The sequence below is a fragment of the Rousettus aegyptiacus genome, unplaced genomic scaffold (genome assembly GCF_014176215.1).
Source record: "Rousettus aegyptiacus isolate mRouAeg1 unplaced genomic scaffold, mRouAeg1.p scaffold_m13_p_6, whole genome shotgun sequence".
NCBI classification, from domain to species: Eukaryota; Metazoa; Chordata; class Mammalia; order Chiroptera; family Pteropodidae; genus Rousettus; species Rousettus aegyptiacus.
In genome coordinates, this window is record NW_023416309.1 from 21010424 (window position 1) to 21029747 (window position 19324).

General features: G+C 36.2%; 2 protein-coding genes across 3 annotated transcripts in view; one reads left to right on the forward strand and one right to left on the reverse strand.

Moving 5' to 3' along the window:
• REEP3 (receptor accessory protein 3) overlaps nucleotides 1–8916 on the reverse strand; it is a 76704-nt gene extending 67788 nt beyond the window's left edge. The window contains exon 1 of the mRNA XM_016159173.2: nucleotides 8704–8916. Within this exon, the coding sequence (XP_016014659.1) occupies nucleotides 8704–8735 (32 nt within the window). The 5' untranslated portion in view covers nucleotides 8736–8916. The remainder of the gene's footprint in view (nucleotides 1–8703) is intronic.
• JMJD1C (jumonji domain containing 1C) overlaps nucleotides 8406–19324 on the forward strand; it is a 291466-nt gene continuing 280547 nt past the window's right edge. The window contains exon 1 of one of the 2 annotated variants that reach the window (XM_016159168.2): nucleotides 8406–8534. The gene's annotated coding sequence lies outside the window, so the exon portion shown is untranslated. The remainder of the gene's footprint in view (nucleotides 8535–19324) is intronic. The other variant, XM_016159167.2, reaches the window with a different exon arrangement.

The window sequence follows — 19324 nt, forward strand, 5'->3', positions numbered from 1 at the left end:
GGAGCCCTAAAGATTGGTGATTTAAGTTTGATGATGAAAATGTGTCACATTAGTAGAACGTTTAGCATATAATTTATTCAGTGTTGTATATATTTGTGTTCTTTTAAAAATACCAAATAATGCTGTTTATTAATTATTGCTGATATTTACATAACATAATGTATTCATTTATTTAAATATGAGTTTTATTAAACATGAAATACTTCACAGCAATTTGTCTGTGATTCTCTATAGGGTGCATACAGGTAATTTGTTAAGCTCTTCAACTAGGGTTCTATTGTCCCTTTCACGCCTCCAGTGATGAAAAGCACGCTGCTCTCATGAGGTTGTCAGTCTCACTGTTGAACAACTCCAGGTATTAGAAAGTTTTCCCTTACATACTGAATAAGATTGTCTCCCCAATAACATCTACCTATTGTTCTAGCCTTGCATTTCACAATAAGATAGAAAAATCTGTACCCTTCCCCCATGTAACTATTCAAATTATATTAAGACAGCTATTTTGTTAGACTTTTTTTTCTCATTTTCTAATCCAATCCCTAAAACTATTCCTTGGCATACACTAGTTCTCCTTAGGATATATACAAGAGATTGTTATGGGTTGAACTGTGTCCACCTAAAAAAGATATGATGGAGACCAACCCCCAATATCTTAGAATGTGACCTTATTTGGACACAGAATCTTTACAGAGGTAATCTAGTTAAAATGTAATTAGGGTGGACCCTTTTCCAATATGTCTTGTATCCTTATAAAAATGGGAAATTTGGACATGTACAACAGGAGAATGCCATGTGAAGATGAAGGCAGAGATCAGGGTGATGAATCTAGAAGCCAAGGAATGCAAAGAAGCGATGAGAGAAACACAGCCCTCAGAAGGAATCAACCCTGTTGTCACTTTCATCTTGGACTTCTAACCTCCAGAACTGTGAGACAGTACATTTCTGTTGTTTAAGCCACCCAATTTGGAGTACTTTGTTTAGCAGCCCCAGCAAACTAATACATTCCTCAGAAATGTGACATGATAAAAGGTTAAGGAAATTTTCCACAGCAGAATGCCTCGTTTTATTTATGGGTGAGAATAGTTCTTTCCTAAAATGAGCATATCATTACTTGAAAATATTAATGCTCTCAGCACTACCTAAATATATCCTGAAATTATGTTTTGAATTATTGGTAAGTACAAACCTACTATGTTTGGATTTTTCCTATGACTTTCACGATTGCCTTAGTTACTCTGCTTTTGCAGAATTGATGACACTGTTAATAGTAAGGAAAGCAACATGCTAACAACTTTTAGGACTAAGAAATTATAACTTGTAAACAACATTTCATTTACAAATTTAAAAGGTAGGAATATAAGAGCTAATGTGCAGAATGTGATTATAAAAATTATTTTCAAAGTGTACTGTATTAGCAATTTTTATCAAATTTGTGAAATTCTCTGTAAATATTGAAATAGAAATTAATTTTGGAAATAGTAAAAATAATATGACAGACTGGTGAGTAATAGTATTTTATATAGAAAACCCTTTAATGAGAGATATCCTGAGACATTAATAAATTTTCAAATGTCATTATAGCCTATAATTTCTCCTATAAAGTATATAGAAGCCAATAATTAATAAACACCTAAGCTATTTTCACTTCGGGATGCTGAGTAGAATGTATTTTGTAGGGGATCAACTTTCTGCAATGTTGGAAATGTTTTACTTCTGTGCTGTCCAATAAGGTAATTACTAAGACTGAGTGGCTAATGAGCACTTGAAATGTCGCTAGTGTAACTGAGGAACTTAATTTTCAATTTAATTTACATTTAAATAGCCACATGCAATTGTTGGCTACAATACTGAGCAGCACAGCTTCAGAGTTATTTCCTCCACATATTATTTTTCTTCCCATTTCACTTAACACAATGGTTCTCAACCAGTGGTAATTCTGTCCACTAGGTGACATATGGTAATATCTGGAGTCATTTTTGGTTATTTTAACTAGGAGGTGCTATTGGCATCTTGTGAGTAGAGGCCAGGGATGCTGTTAAACATCCTACAATGCACAGGACAGTTTCCCCACAAGAAAGAATGATCCAGTCCAAAATGTAAATTTTGCTAGGTTAAGAAACTTTGACATGTTTAAAAGATCTTCAAGTGACATTAAAAATACTCTGAATATCATTATGAATGGCTGTATAATAGTCTAACATTAGCTAGTCTGCTTTTTACTTAAAATAATCTTTAACTACTGTTCAGTAATTCCATATCAATGACTACTATTTTCTCTGTCCGTAGTATCTAGTGAGTATGACATCAGGCCTGACTTTCAGTCATAGTTGCCTTTGTAAAATTAACAAGACCGCAGCTGGTAAATTTACTTCACCGATAGGTATGCTTAAACCCTTAACAGACAGTTTTGTAAACATGAAGACATTTATAAAAGAATAATTTGTACCTTTAACCTTTCATTTAGCCTCAAAAAAGTATATAAAAGGGGTAGTTTAATGCAAATGTATAATTAATGATATAAACATAAGCTCATGTTCTGCTAACAGAGACTCAGCAGTATCTTTTTTCATGTGACAATCAAAACAGTGATATATTTAAATTACCATTTATGCGATTATTATTGCAACAAATCATTTATTTGAACATTTAAATCTATACTGAAAATAGAAAATATAAATCTCCCTCCTAAAAGCATTCAAAAATCCAGTGGAAAAAGAAATAGCTAATATAGCAGCTTATAGTGAACAAAAGCAAACTGTTTCTGAAAAGAAGGCTAATAAAGGAATCTTGTTGGAAGTTCTGGCCTCTGCAATGGGAACATGATCCAATAGTTTCAGATGTGTTTTCTCTTATCAAAGGAAGTCAGAAAAGATGACCTCTTGCAGGGCATTCATAAAGATTATATTTTTAAGATTTTAACTTTTTCAATTTCCCTGAAAACCTCATTGCTCCTATCTACCTTATTTTTCAATGTCTAATAGCAATTTTAGTAAGTATACTATTTCTTAGACACAACTCATGAACATTTAAGCTATACACATTATGGATCTCAACAAAATTAGTTAATAAAAATAAAATCTACCCTAATCTAACTGAAAGAAATTGTTTTAGCTATCACTGAGATTTAAAACCATTTAAAAATATTTAAAGTATATATAAAGGAAGAAATGTATCACTTATGAATTGTGACTACCCTCAAACTTCCACAGGAATTTAAAAATTACTTAAAATATTTTTCATTAATCCTATCATAATCTTAACTAACACACATAAACAAAAGATAGAAGCAGGATGCTATTGTAAATATACTAAAGAGATGATGCTGGGTTGAACTAGAGTACTATATGCAAAAGTGATGATAAGTGGGTGGATCCTGTGTATATTTTGAAAGTAGAATCAACAAGATTTGCTGTAGGACTCAATGTAGGGAATGAGAGAAAAAGAAGAATCGAGGATGATCCTAAGGTTTTGGGCCTGAGCTAATGGAAGGACTTCATTGTCATTAATTGAGCTGAGGCAGGATGCTGGAGGAGCCAGATGGGGAAGGAAATTCAGGAGCTCAGTTTTTGGACATCTTAAGTTTGGGATCACTGTCAGATGTTTCCAAGTAGACTTAAGTAGGCAGTTGAAAATATATATGATCTTGAGTTCAGCAGAGAGGTCTGGGGTGGAGATGTAAATTAATGACAGTTCTCATAGGAGTGTAGAAAGGGAAAAGATCTAAGAACTAATACCTTGGACACACCAACTTAAAATGTCAGGGCATGCACGGGAGACTGAGAAGAGAGTAAGTAGCCAGTAAGTTAGTTATGAAGAAAAAGAAAAAAAGTAAGGTTTCTTAGAAGTGAATAAAGCACTTCTGGGAGAGAGTGAGCAACTGTATCAGAAGCTGCCGATAAGTCAGATGAAGACCAAAAAATTTGGCCATGTGGAGCTCACTGCTGACCTAGAGAAGGGTGATTTCAATGGAGTGTTTTTGGTGGCAAAGCCTAAATAGTATGGGTTCAGGAGTGACATGAAGGAGAGGACATGAAGAAAGAGTACATAGTCTATTCTTTAGTGGGGTTTTTGTTTTAAAGAGTGGGAGAGAAATATCATGACAAGAGGATGAGTTTTTGTTGTTTTTTTAAGATAGAAGAAATGATAGTATGTTTGCATGCTGACAGGAAAGATCTCACAGAGAGGAAAACAGATTATGCTGGAAAGAAGGGGGAAAATTGCTGGAGTATGTTTTTAAGGCATGTGATTTAGACACTAAAGATGTCATTAAATAAAATTGAAGAGGATCAATTAAAAAAAGAGGATTGAGGTTTTATTAGTAATGGCAGTCAGGGAAATTATTGTAAAACAAAAATAAAAATGGTAAAAATACTAATGGTAAAAAGGAACTACTGATGTATGGAATTAAAAAGGAAGTCTCCAAATTAATCCAATTCTATATGAGAAAGTAGTACTTATCAAATATCTGGAGTAATTAATTTTATATTTAGAAGTGAAAAAAAAATCACAAAGTAAAAAAATGAACATGTTGAACTGCACTAAATAAACTCTCTATACAACTAAAAATAAAATACCAAAGAGAAGTGTTAATTAGATTCAGAAACATATTTGCATCAAAATATGACTTAGGGCTAACTTCTTTATTATGTAAGATGCTCAATCAAGTAACCAAGAAATGAATGGATAAAGTACAAAAAGACGATTTGCACAATAGGAGATATAATTAATAAACATTAGGACAAATACTAAGCCTTGCTAATAAGGACTCAAATAGAAAAGAAAATAATGAGATCTGTTACACTTATTAGGAAAGTATAAAAAAATTAAAATCCTCATCTGGCTATACTATGATAAAGATAGTACTCATATGTTATTGGTGGCAATATAAAATATTAATATACTTTTGGAAAGCACTTCAAATCAATGGTCATAAAAATATTCATAGTCTTTGAGATATACTCCTCTTGGATATTTATCCTAAGTACTTGAAAAGAAAAAGTATATATAAATGATATCCATTGTAATATTATGAGTACACTGAAGCATTACTTGTATTGAAATATTAGAAATGATCTAAAAGCAAAATTAAAAAATAGATGGATATGAAAATTGTGAATACTGGCCTGACCAAACAGAACATATAAGATTTCAGAGCAACAAAGAAGCTTATAATATAATAATAAAAAATAGTAGAACACATTTCTGACCCTACTCTAATTACATACAAAGAAACCGAAAGACAAATGTATACTGAAAATAGTTTAAACGTTCAGTATGCTGGGATTGTAAGGAAATATATTCTTCCTTGTTCTGCTAACAATTACTAATACTTATTGAATACTTACCATGTGCATGCTGCTGGAGTGTGGAGATTATTTAATCTTATGGGGTAGGTTATAGCCAATAAATGGCAGAACTGATATTTTAATTCAAGAAATCTGTCTTTGGTCCTGATCTTAACCACGATGCTATATTATATATACAAATTAAGAAAAATTAGAAAAATGGGATTTTCCTCAATCTATAAGAATCGTGTTTCAAAAGGTTATGTATGGACATCACATATGAATGTAACATCAATTGGTCATCTCAGATTACTATTCCTTAATAATTGCTAACTAACATTTCAATCTTATCTATAAAGTAAGTTGGTTTTAAACAGGTTGGTACTAATAAAAAATCCTCTCATAGCATCACAGAATGCTAGAGCTGTGTAAGAGTTTGGAGATTACCAGATCAGATTCCTTTCTCTTCAAAGAGAAAGAAACAGGTCTATAATCAGTAAAAGGCTGACTCAAGGTCATTTAGCTGGTTAATATAACCAAAACTAGTTCTAAATTCCAGGTTTCCAAATGATAGTCCACTGATATTTCTTTCTGTATCATCTTACTCTCCAATTAAGAAAAAAAATCTATCTATACATTTTTTATGTTTTAAGTATACAATAAATGCTATATACCAAAGTTCATGTGCTTTAGTTAAAATAATTTATTCTTTACAACAGTTTTAAGGAGGTAAATATTATAACCATTTTAAGGTGACAAAACTGAGGCTCAGGTTTAGTATGTTGCTTTGGACTACACAGCCATCAACTGACATTCAGGTCTGATTCCAAAGCCAGTGCTCTTTCCTGCAATGATCTGCCACAAGGTCTGGTGAGAAACTGCTCAGGCACACAGGAAGTTCTGGTTATGGAGGTTCTTTGTGTTCCTTGTGCATTACACCAGAGATTCATGTTGAGAGAATTGACTGATTTTTCTTCAGGCTCAGAACTAGCTGGCTGTTCCAGTGGGTTAGAAAGAATGTAAGTAAATTTTACATGCAGATGTACAAAAATTTCCAAGTTTATGTAGATCCTGGGATTGATCTTTCCTGTCCTTATAGTATGATCAATCAGAAAAGAATCAGTGGTAAGAGACAGAGAAACTGAGGAGCGAAGGCACAAAATATAACGATGCTTCTGATACCTGACAAGTGTGTCTTCTAACATGCTAATGGTTCAATGGTTCATGAAATACATTTCTATGACCTTTTCTCCCTCACATTTGTGTTTCTCTTCTTTTGCACCACACTTTAAATTCTGTAGGTTCTAGCATCACAGACTATAACTCCCTCTCCTCAGGGAGCCCCCTAAGTGGTCTCCCGGTCTTTAGTGTCTCTCCAGGTACAACAAGGGAGAGAATCTTCCAAAGGCAAAGCCATTGTTGCCTAATAAAATTTATCACTTCTTCCTGAAATTCTTTGAAAAGAGCCCTCTGCCTACCTTTCTAGTTCTCTCTCCCCAGTCCCTCAAGTTATCCGTAACTAATCTGGGCTTTCTCATCTCTGTACTTTGGCTCACAGCCATACCTTTATCTGAGTCTTACTTTTTCATCTTTGGCTGTTTAAATTCAGTCTGTCCTTAAGGCTCATGTCAAACGTAATCTTCCTTGTTTTTTTTTCTGATTCTCCAACCAGGTATAATCCCTTCCTTGTTTAACCTCTTTAGCACTGGGTGTAACTCTTATAAGACTTGACATTCTTATGACTTGACATTTGTACTGCTGGTACGGTGTACCTAAACTGTCAGTTCCATTAAGATCAACTAACTTTGTTACTAACCTTTGTGTTATAGTTAGCACCTAGAAAAGACATTCATAGTCGATGATCAAAAACAAAAATCTGATTTGAGTAATGCAAACAAAATCAACGTGCTTTACAATTTGCTATCCATCAATTAAGGACTGGTCAAAGGAACCCAGAGTTTAAAGAAAAAAAAAAAGTACAGCTTCTTAATGGGGCACTTGATTTTTTAGGTGCAGACACAATTGCTAGACCTTTACTAGGTCAAAAAAGGTATGTCTGTAAGGGAGACTCAAAGAGAGGCCCCAAAAGGCTAAAAAGCAATCTAAAGACACCTATGGTAGGCTTTTATTTCTTGAGTTTTAGTTTTGTACAGAAGAGCACAAGCAGCTCTGAAGCTTTAAAACTAGAAACTGTACTGATGAAGGACAAACTACATTAGGACAATCAAGGGACAAATTTTGACTACTACTGCAAATCAGGTTGGTTGGGGCTACTAAGCTATTGATTCACTCCCAAACAAAATAAAAATAAAACACTAAGAATTTAGCTTTCTTCCTAGTGAAAAACAAAATTGAATATCTGGTAATGTTATTTTTTTCCACATTCTAAAACTAACCAGAGAAGCCTGCACCTCACGAAAACATTTCATAAAGACCCTGAAATAATATTACGCCTACAGAGATCATGAATAATGAACTCATGGGCCCCTGGCTGGAACTACGTCATTGTTTACATTGTGACTTTTTTTTTTTTGAGGAGGAGGGGATTAAGATGGAAATGATGGGAGGAAAAAAATTTAAATTGTAGTCAAATACTTTTACAGAGTAAACGCCACAACTCAACTAATTTTTTCTATGGATCTGTAGCATTTGTTGGTAAGAGCACAATGAAACGAATCGATCATTTGAACAAAGGCAACAGGCACCTGCAGCCACTCAATCACTTAGCAAATATTTACGCCAAATTCTGGAATCTGGGCGAGCAGACGGGTGTCACCATTCAATAATGCGCTCCTTTCTCGGTAAACTGTAAATCCTGGGGCGACTGGGACCCTTCCCAGGGACCTGAGCTGGGAGCCGTCTCGGGTTTTTAGACAAATCTCTCCTCCTACCACACGTGACCGAATGGCAATCAGCTGTGGAGAGACACCTCAACGCACCAGCCGCGGGATACAAAGGCTCGGCGTGGCCGCGGCATCCTCCCGAGGAGAGCGAAGCCTCCCGCGCTCAGCGTCTGCGGAGCTTGCGCAGGGCGCCGCCGCGAGGTGCGCCGCTCCCGGGCCCGCAGGGCGGTGCCGCGCAGCGCGGGGAGAGGGAGCGGGGAGCGCGCGTCGCCTGCCTGCGCGCCGCCTGCCCTACGCGCCTGCCCACCCAGCGCCGCCGGAGCAGGGCCACCGAGCCGCACGCAGTCCGGCCGCAGCTGCGGGATCTTCGTCCGCCACAGGGAGCCCCGCAGCGACGTGGACCAGGGTGAGGAGGCCGAGGATCCCCCCCACCCCCAGTCCCCTAGGCAGGCCCGAGGCCGGGCTAGCCCATCCCTGCCTAGGCCCGGGCCTTCCCTTCTCCTTCTGTCCTCTGTCCCTCCCCACACCTTCCCTAGGCCTTGCGTGGGCTGTGGGGCGCCGTGAGCGGCACTTACACCACGGCTCTGGAGATCATCCAGGACACCATTTTCCCTGGGGCTCGGACCCCACCTCCGGGGCGGGAAGGCGCCGAGCGTGGCAGACCAAGCTGCCAACGGCAGGCCACGCGGTAGCCGGCTCCTCGTGTTCTCCGGGGCCGTGCTGGAGCCCTCGGAGCCAGGCTCGGTGTCTGCGCGCGGCGGCCCGAGCTACTAGGCGGTCGGTCCCCCGCCCGTCGGCCGATCCGCCGCGGAGCCAGCCGGCCCCGCCCCTGCGCTCCGCTGATAGGCGGCGGCGGCGCGTCGGCGGAGACCTGGTCTGGGCGGCTGGGCTCAGGGGTCTGGGCGGGCGAGACCCCGGTCCGCCCCACACGGCCTCGGGGCCCGGACTCCTGCGCTTTAGTCTTTCTTTCCTTTCTCCTGAAGTCTTCTGGGATATCCACCTGGCATGGAGGGGTGGTGGTGGCGGGAGGCTGAGGAAGGGGGCTTGAAGGTAGGGGTTGTCAGCGTGTGTGTGTTAAAAACAAAATAATAGCAAGAACTCTGTCCGATTGAACTGTTTGGACCAGGCCCTAAATTCTGGAGAGGCAAGATTTTGAGATGTGTTTAAGCCATATCCGGTGTCCTCACTGTTCGCAGGGCCCAGCACCCTGGGCAACCTCAAAGAACCGCATTTTTAAGGGAAACGTCAGGAGGATCCTTGCACAGGCCTAAATGTGTACCAGGATTTTCGTGGTGGCGTGTGGTGCAATGCAGAGAGGGACAGAGGAGGAAAGTATTGAATTTCATGTTCGCAGCCGTGGGTGTAGTATTGACACCGCTGTTCTGGGTCTCTTAGAGCACTTTTCCATCCCAGCATCCGCAAAGCCTGTTTTACAAACACGCATCCGAGTCTGCCAGATATTCAAAGTGAAAGCTGGGCCTAGGATTCCTGCCTGCCCTGCTATTTTACAGCTGTCTGTTTTGGGGCCGGTTGGATTACTGCTTACACTTTGCAGGTCTTTCAGTTATTTCAAGAGAAAGAATTTAAAAACTTTTTTGGTGGCAGTACCAACCTGAGAAAATTATTTTAAAATTAGTTTTTTGTTGTTTAGACGATAGTAAAAGATAATTCTAGTATTAAGATGGTACAAAGAATAATACATATGTGAGCTTCAAGCCTTTAATTGAAGTCCAAGAAAATATAATAGCTTATTTTGTGATCATACTGTAATTTATTCTTTTTGTTCCTCACTTTCCCCATAGTAAAAAGAGGCTAATAATACTCTTGCCTACCTCTTGCCTTTTAGGGGTGACATGAGGCACAGCTAAATAACATGTTCAGGAAGTTCTCAGACTTGCTTGAAAGAAAATCAAGGATACAAGATTATCCTGAGTTCTTTTAAGTTCCCAGTTTCAATAAATTTAGTAATATTTTGATTACTTAAGAAATGAGCTCAGAAGCTATTTTCTCCTCTTCACTTAAGTTCTTATTGTTTATTTACTGAAATTAAGAAGGTATATTTTAATTTCAGTAATCTCAGTGAAAATTTGCATTTGTTCAGAATCTTATTTTAGGCCATTATTCAGCATTATTTGGGGATCAGGTGTGCAACGTAAGCACCAGTTTTCTGGAAAACTCTTGCACAATAAAACTCAAACTCATTGGAATGGTATCAGATCTTCCCATGAACAGGTCCTGAAATGTTTTTACAGCCTTTATATGCACTGCCTTCCCGACCCCTAATGCACTCTTTCCCTACCTTTCTTCTCTGAACCAAACTATATTCTCATGCTTATTGCCTCTGCCTGTACTTCATTTTTCTTCAATGATTTACACCCCATTCTTTATCAGAATCTTTGTTTTTCAGTGTCTTATGCCATGAAGATGTCCTTGATTTTCCTCGGTGAGAACTATTCATAATTCTCTTTAGGATCCCCTAATTTATTGTTTGAATTACTATTTAATGCCTGTGTCATTCTGCTTTATATTATGGTTATGTTTTACTGACGTCTAATCTACTAGGTGGTAAAATGTTTGCGGACAGGTATGGTATATTAGTTATCTTTATGTTTTCCCAGTTTCTAAAATAGGGTAATTGCCCAATAAAAGTTTGAATAATATTAGTCACTCTCTTAAGTATCAGAACTTTACAAAACTTCAGCCATGTACAGTGGAAGTCTCTTAAAGATGTAAGTCTATCTTGCTTTCTTGAGGATTGTCATTCTGTATTAATTATTTCACTGCATTATATATAATACAATAGTGCCTTTAGGAGTTGCTGAGATATATATAAGACTGCTGGCTGCTTTCTGAAATGTCCTTATGCTGCTGCGTGTTAAATTTCATTTTGTATGCTTGTTTTATGTCTTCAGCCTCCTCCACATTCATCCTACTTTTTGCTGCTCCCAATCTGGAACTGCTCCCTCCTTACATCTCAATATGCCATGTGTTAGAAACAAGCTACCCTGTGCTACACTCATATACTTGAGTCAATCTGTACAACCCAGAAAGCCTAGGTAGTGTTTAGTCTCTTTTAATACATTGAAAACAGGTTTATTTAGAATGCTCACTGCCAGTGACTACATAGCTCATAGGTGACAGAACTGGAACTCTAATCCATGCTTTCTAAGAGTTCTTTACATTAAACTGTGATAGTTGAATTGGATCTAAGGCAGTGGGTCCAGGTGGGCGGGGTGTGCCCTTTTACAAGAAAGTTAGGAGGCATTTTTTTTTTGTTTATTGTTGGAATGATTGAGGCTAATCATTAGCGTTTGATGGATGGGGACCAGGGATGTTATATTTTTTTTTTTACAATGTGTGAGCTATTCTGAACAAAGAATGTCACCATGTCCTGCATCGTTTAGGAATACCCTGCCTGACATTTATGTAATATTTATCATTATCTGAACCTAGAACCTCCATTTTACATATAAATTCATGGTTTCAACTGAGACTAAATTTTTCGCATGCAACTGTTGTATAAATGGAAGATTGGTTTTCTTCACCACTTGACCAAGAGTTGTTGACAATCTTGGAAAATTGTATCACAAACAACTGCATTTGTAGCTGTTGTGTTCAGCTACCAAGTACATTTATATGTCTTCTAGTTCAGTTTTGTTTCAGGATTAACATATTGAAATACATGTCTCATAAATTATTTTCATTTCCCTTTTCCATTTATATTTAGGTATATGGATTCATCTGAAGGTGTCTATAGGAAGATTGTTATTAATTTCATTTCAGAGTGAATAAAGCAGAAGTTGGAAAATATTTTATGGAAGGGGACATCTGATATGGTTGAGTATTGTTGGTCTAAACTAAGAATAACTTCATCTGAGGAGGAACCTCTCATGGGAAGTCCCCAGATTTTAGTAGTGGGTGTTTCTAATCTTTGTGTATTGGGCTGTGCCTTGGAAAGTTGAGATGTAGTTGTTGACCAGTAGATAAGTGCTTCATGGTGTAAGACAAGGCTTTAGAAAAAATGGGAGAAAAGAAAATATATTGTCTGCTACCTAGAAGCTTTTAAGGTGTGGTCTCATTTGACATATAAGATCATTTCTTGTATAGAAGATAGAAAATTATTTCTTTAAATACTAAACATTAATATTATTTTTACATCTACCATTAGTATTGATTCGTTGTGCTATGGAGTGCTTCCTTCATTGTGTTCTGCAAAGACACTTTTCATTGGGTATCAACTTTAATAATGGTGGAGGCAGCATATTTAGAGCAAAGGACATTCTGTCAAGGAACTTATTTCAACTAAAAGTAATGTGATGTTTGGCAAGTCAATCTGTTTCCTGTTAAATGGGGATAATACTGTTGTGATGATCAAATGTAAGGGTTTTTAAAAGCTAAGGATAATTAGATTCTTTTGAATCATTTTCTATGTCTTCACTTAGATGTTCCTAGGGAATATGGGGAATGTGCATCTACTACATGTTAAAGGAGTTTACTTATTAGGAAAAAGAGAGTGGGAGGGTACCTAGGAGAACAGGTAGTGAGAACAGAATTACAGGGCACAGAGATAGTATCTAATCTATGTAATTATTAATGAGTACGCATGCTAATGAGACTAAATACTAGGTCGCCTTCCCATTTTATTGGAGGAGTACTTTTAAGTGCTTGAAAATATTTTTATTTGGGGAAAGGCTAAAATTACTAAATGAATCCACCTTTAATGGTTGTTTGGAAAATAGTGTTAGGGAGAGGATCTTAAAGAACAACTTAAAAGATTAAACCTGTTCACTTTCCTTCTGTTTGCCAGAAGAATATTTTTTATGTTTTGATCAGTCAGCTTTATGCCTCTTCCCCCATACCACTACATTACTAAAGACCTGTTTGCCACAGTTCCTTTTAACAAAAAATTACAAGACACACTAAAAGGCAAAAAATGAAGCTTTTAGAGACTTAGCAGTCATCAGAACCAGAGTTAGGTATAGAATAAATGTTGGAATTGTAGGAAAAAGTAACAATATCCCCAAACCGGGACAACTACAGAAGACATAGTGTATCTGTAATGTGAATATCAGAAGGAGAAGAAAGGAGAAGCAAATTGAGTCAGCAATGACTGAGAATTTTCCCAAATTAATATCAGACACCAAACCATAGATCCAGGAAGCTTAGAGAACACCAAGCAGGATAAATGTCAGAAAAACTACACCTAGACATAATATAGTCAAACTTCAAAAATCAATGAAAGGAAAAAATCTTGTAAGAAGTCAAAGGGAAAAAAACACCTTACCTATAGAGGAGCAAGGGTGAGGATTACATTAGATTTTTTATCAATTGTGCATGCAAGAGGAGATTAGGGTTAAAAGTATGGAGAGAAAACTCCACCAACCTAGAAGTCTGTACCCTGTGAAATAATTCTTCAGAAGTGAAGGAGAAATAATGACTTTCACAGACAAATAAAAATTGAGAATTTATTGCTAGTAGACCTGCTTTGCTGTGTTAAGTACTTCAGAGAGAAGGGAAATAATATACATTAGAAACTGATCTACATAAAGGAAGAGCACAGGAGAAGATATAAAAAGATAGAATAAAAACTTCTGTTATTCTTAATTTATCTAACAGGTTATAGTTTGTTCAGAATGATAGCAGCAGTGTATTTGATTGTATGTGTGTATGTGTATGCTAATGTATAACTGAAATGAATGAAAACAATGATACTAGGATTGGAGGAAGGAATTAGGAATATTTTGTTTTTGTAAGGTACTTGCACTACCTGTGTAGTAGCATAGGGTTATTCAGAAGTATAGATGCCTTGTAAATGCGTATTACAAACTTGAGGGCAACCACTAAAAAATGATTTTAAAAAAAGGTATAATCGATATGTTATAAAAGAAAATGGAATCACAAAATGCTGAAAACCACAAAAGGCAGAAAAAAATGTGGAAGGCAAAAATAGGAACAAAAAACAAAAGCAACGAGTAGAAAATAGTAACATATATGGTAGGTATTAATCCAGCTATCTCAATAATCACCTCAATGGTCTAAATATATAAATTAAAAGTTAGATTATCAGGGAGGATAAAAACACAAGACTCCACTATATATCGTTTATAAGAAACTCACTTTAAAAACACATATGGATTAACCGAAAAGGGTTAGAGGAAGATGTACCATGCTACCACTAATCAAAAGAAAACAGAAATAGCTATGTTAATTTCATACAACAGACCTGAGAGCAAGGAAAGTTATTAAGGATAATGAAGGGCATTACATGTGATAAAGGGATTGATATTCTGAGAAGACATAACAATCCTTAATGTGTATGCACCTAATACAATGTCTAAGTCTGTGAGGCAAAAACTGATAGAACTGCAAGTAGAAGTAGGTGAATCCACTTTTGTTAGACTTTAACACTCCTCTCAAAATTTAGATCCAGCAGGCAGAAAGTCAATAAGGACATAGTTGAACTTAAAAGCACTATCAGTCAACTGGATATAATTGACATCTGTAGATCACAGATTACACATCCTTATCAAACTCACATGGACCATTCACCAAGGTAGACCTCATTCTGGATCCTAAAACACACCTTAACAAATTTAAAAGATTGGAAGTCACTTAATATCTGCTCTCAGATCACAGTGGGCTTAAACTAGAAATAAGTAACAGAAAGGTAGTTGGGAAATCCTCAAATACTTAGAGGTTAAAGAGCATACTTCTAAAAAACACAGAGGTCAAAGAAGAAATCTCAAGAGAAATTGAAAAATATTTTGAACTAAGTGAAAATGAAAGTTCAACTTATCGACATCTGTGGGATGCAGTGAAAGCACCGCTTAGAAGTTTATTTATACCATTCAATTAATATATTCGAAAATAAAAAAGATCTAAAAATCAGTGATTTAAGATTCCATCTGAAGAAACTAGAAAAAGAACAAATTAAATCCAAAGTAAGAAGAAGAAAATAATAATTAGAGCAGAAATCAATTAAATTGAAAATAGGAAATCAGTAGTGAAAATCAATAAACTCAAAAGATGGGTCTTTGAAAAGGTCAATAAAATCAGTGTCTCTAGCCTGGCTAAGAAAAGAGAGAAGATACAAATTACTAATATCAGATACGAAGGGACATCTCTACAGATTGCTGGATTATAAGTGATTATTGCACATTGCAAGACAAAGTTAATAAACAAAAGTTAAGTGCTTTCCTATATATAATCAATGAACAAGTAGAATTTGAAATTGAGAGCACAATACCATTTACTTTAGTGTCCCCCAAAATGAATTAGGTATAAACGTAATAAAATATGTATAAAATATATATGAGGAAAACAAAATTCTGATGAATGAAATCAATGAGCTAAAAAATGGAGAGTTATTTCATGTTCACGATTAGGAAGATTCACTATTGTAAAGAGGCCAGTTCTTCCCAATTCGATATGAGACTAAGCAAAATCTGAGCAAGTGATTTTGTAGATATTGACAAACTGATTCTAAAGTTTATATGCTGAGGTAAAAGACCCAAAATAGCCAACTTAGTATTGAAGAAGAGAACCGACACTACATGACTCCAAGACTTAATATAAAGCTACATTAGTCAAGACACTGTGGTATTGATGAAAGAACAGACAAGCAACTCAGTGGAATAGAGAGCCCAGCAATAGATCCAGTAAGTACAGTCAACTGACTTTTAACACAAAGGAGCAAAGATAATACATTGGAGCAAAGATAGTCTGGTCAACAAATAGTGCAATTAAATGAATCTAGACATGGATCTTCTATCCTTCACAAAATTAACAAAAATGTATCATAGACATAAATGTAAAATGAAGCACTCTAAAACTTCCAGAAGATAACATAGGAGACAACCTAGGTGACCTTGTGTATGGCGATGACTTTTAGGTACAACACCAGAGGCATTATTCATGAAATAAATAATTGATAAGCTGGACTTTATTAAAATTAAAAACTTCTGCTCTGTGAAAGATACTGTCAAGAGAATGAAAAGATATGGCTGGAAGAAAATATTTGCAAAAAACACATGATAAAGGATTGTTGTCCAAAATATACAAAGAACTCTTAAAACTCAACAATAAGAAATAAAAGCCTGATTGAAAAATGGGCAAAAGTCATGAACAGACACCTCACCAAAGAAGATATACAGATAGCAAGTAATCATATGAAAAGATAATTAACGTCACATATCATTAGGGAATTGCAAGTTAACAAGATAAACACACTTATTTGAATGGTCAAAATCCAAAACATTAACCACCAAATTCTAGCAAGCACGTGGAACAACAGGAGCTTTTTTATTCATTGCTCATGGGAATGCAGAATGGTACAGCCACTTTAAAAGAAGTTTGGTAGTTTCTTACAAAGCTAAACTTACTCTTGCCATACAATTCGGTAGATCCAGCACATTCCTTGGTATTTATCCAAAGGAGCTGAAAACATATCTACACAAAAACCTGCACACACAAGGTTCCTGCAGCTTTATTTGTAGTTTCACAAACTTGGAAACAAACAAATGTCCTTCAGTAAGTAAATGGATGAAAAAACTGTTGTATACCCAGGGTGAGAAAGAAATGAGCTATCAGGCCATAAAAAGACATGGAGGAAATTTGAATGCATATTACTAAGTGAAAAAAGCCAATTTGGAAAGGCTATGTACTGTATGAATCCAACTATTTGATCTCCTGTAAGAGGCAAAACTATGTAGACAGTAGAAAGATTTGTGGATGTCATGGGTTAGGGGTGAAGGAGGGGATGAATAGGCAGAACACAGGATTTTTAGGACAGTGAACCTATTCTGTAAGTTGCTATGGTGGTATAAACATGTCATTGTACATTCGTTCAAACATAGAGAATGTACAACACCAAGAGTGACCTCTAATCTTCGGATAATCATATGTCAGTGTAGGTTTATCATTTGTAACAAACGTATCACTGGTCGAGGATGTTAATAGCAGGGAAGGTTGTATGTTTGTGGGGACAGAAGGTATATGGGAATTCTCTGACCTTTCCACTCAGTTTTTCTGTCAACCTGAAACTACTCTAAAAAATGAAGTTTATTGATGAAAAAAATAAATCTCAGTAGAAAAAAATGCACAAAGGCAATTTACAAAAGTAGTACGAATGGCCAAGATGTACTGTATTCCTAGCTAATATAGAGGTAACACATGGTCCAAGTTGAGTAGTGGGTCTTATTCAAGAAGCATAGTTCAACAACAAAAGTTATTATAAGAAATTCCATTGTCCTCAAAGAGCATTAAAGGGAATTTAATTCATAACTAGATTAATAATTTTTTTCAAGGTCTTTTCTCCTCTTCATTTCTCTTCTTGCCCTAGAACTTCTCACATGTGAAACTATAAAACTTTTTCCTCAAATCCCAGTTAACAAGGCTGCCCCCCTCAACCCCCCACCAATATTACTTGTTTCTTTTATTACATTGACCAACTTAGTCATTCTTTATTAGGAAGAGAAAACTAATAAGTGGAGGAGGAGGGCCATGGACATTCACAAGTCAATGAATTTTTTCACGTCACTAAGAAAATATTTTCAGTTTCACTGATTATTAAGGAAATCCAAATAAAATTTTTTTTCCTCACTGGCAAATTAGCAGGTATTAAATAGAGTATTATCGTTTAGTGTTAGTGAAGATGTGTGGTACTCCCAAATCCCAGTTGAAGTTTTCAGGACAGAAATTGTACATCTTTTCATATTTTTATAGATGCCAGGCTTTTAGTTTTGAGTCCCACTTCTAAGAATCGATCTCAGGCCTTTGGTTCAGTCTGTGTGTGGGGGCCCATCTAGGTATAGGTTTAAAAGTTTTGTTTTCATTCTTTCTGTTACATTCTCAAAAAGTGACTCCATACCATATATCTCAAAATTGATTTTGCAACCTGTATTCAAATCACCTTTGTAATGCTTCTCAAGAGAACAGATAGATTTTCAGTTCCTACTCCATACCATCTAAATCAGAATCTCTGAGTAGGGCCCAGTAATCTTTCTTAGCAAGCTCACCATAATTAGATAATACAATTAACTATATGATTAAATAATTAAGAGCCATTATTTCAGACTAAAGTTTGTGAACTTCTGCTCTACTCAAGCTCCAGTCTCATCTCGCTCCAACTCAGGCAGCACTTGACCAGAATACTTGTCTGTTCCTACAAATCTTTGAATTTCTAACCCATACCTTGAAATTCTTTTATATAATTGATCACCCTCCTTTAAAAAATATTCTTTTATTCCTGGTTCAAAGAAGTAACATGTATCTCTTGCTAAAAATCATTCAAGGAAGTTCTTGATCCTTCTTTCAAACCTCTTCCCAGACAGACATTCTGTTTTCTTTCTTCATACTACCTTATCTTCTTTACTTTATGCTGTTTTGAGCTTTATCCTGTTGTATCTGTAGTTCATTGATTTCCTTAGCTGTGTAATAGTACATTATATGTATATAAACTATATTTTTCATTCTGTTTAAAGATATTTTAGATGTTTGAAAATTTTGTGGCTGTAGCTGCATGTGTAAAGGCTTATCTAAGGTATATAATGTGTAAAAAATCATATTACCTACTTCCCTCCCCCGTAACCATCATTTTGTTGTCTGTATCTATGAGTTTGTTTTGTTTGTTTTATTTGTGACTTTTTGTTTTCTATTCCACATTAGTGAAATCGTATGGTTTTTGTCATTTTCTGTCTGACTTCATTTAGCACAATATTTTCAAGATCCATCTATGTTGTCACAAATGACAATTTTTCACCTTTTTTTAATGGATGAGTAAAAAATTGTACATATGTACCATGTCTTCTTTATTCAGTCATCTGTCAGTGTACCCTTAGGTTGTTTCCATCTCTTTGCTACTGAAAATAATACTGCAATGACCATAGGGGTACATAATCTTTACAAATAAATGTTTTCAGAATTTTCAGGTAAATATCCAGAGGAGGGATTGCTGGATCATATGGTAGTTCTAGTCTTAATTTTTTGAGGAACCTCCATACTCAAAAACTTTTTTTAACTAAAACATTATTTTGAGTCCAAGTTTCATCAGATTACTAAAGGGGTCTATGGCACAAAAAGATTAAGAACCCTTGGTAAACTGAGGCAGTAGCTCTTTCAGAATGTATTGGTACTTTGACATTTTGAGCAAGTTACTTTAACCAGTTTGAGTCACTGTTTACTTCTCTGGAGTAAAGT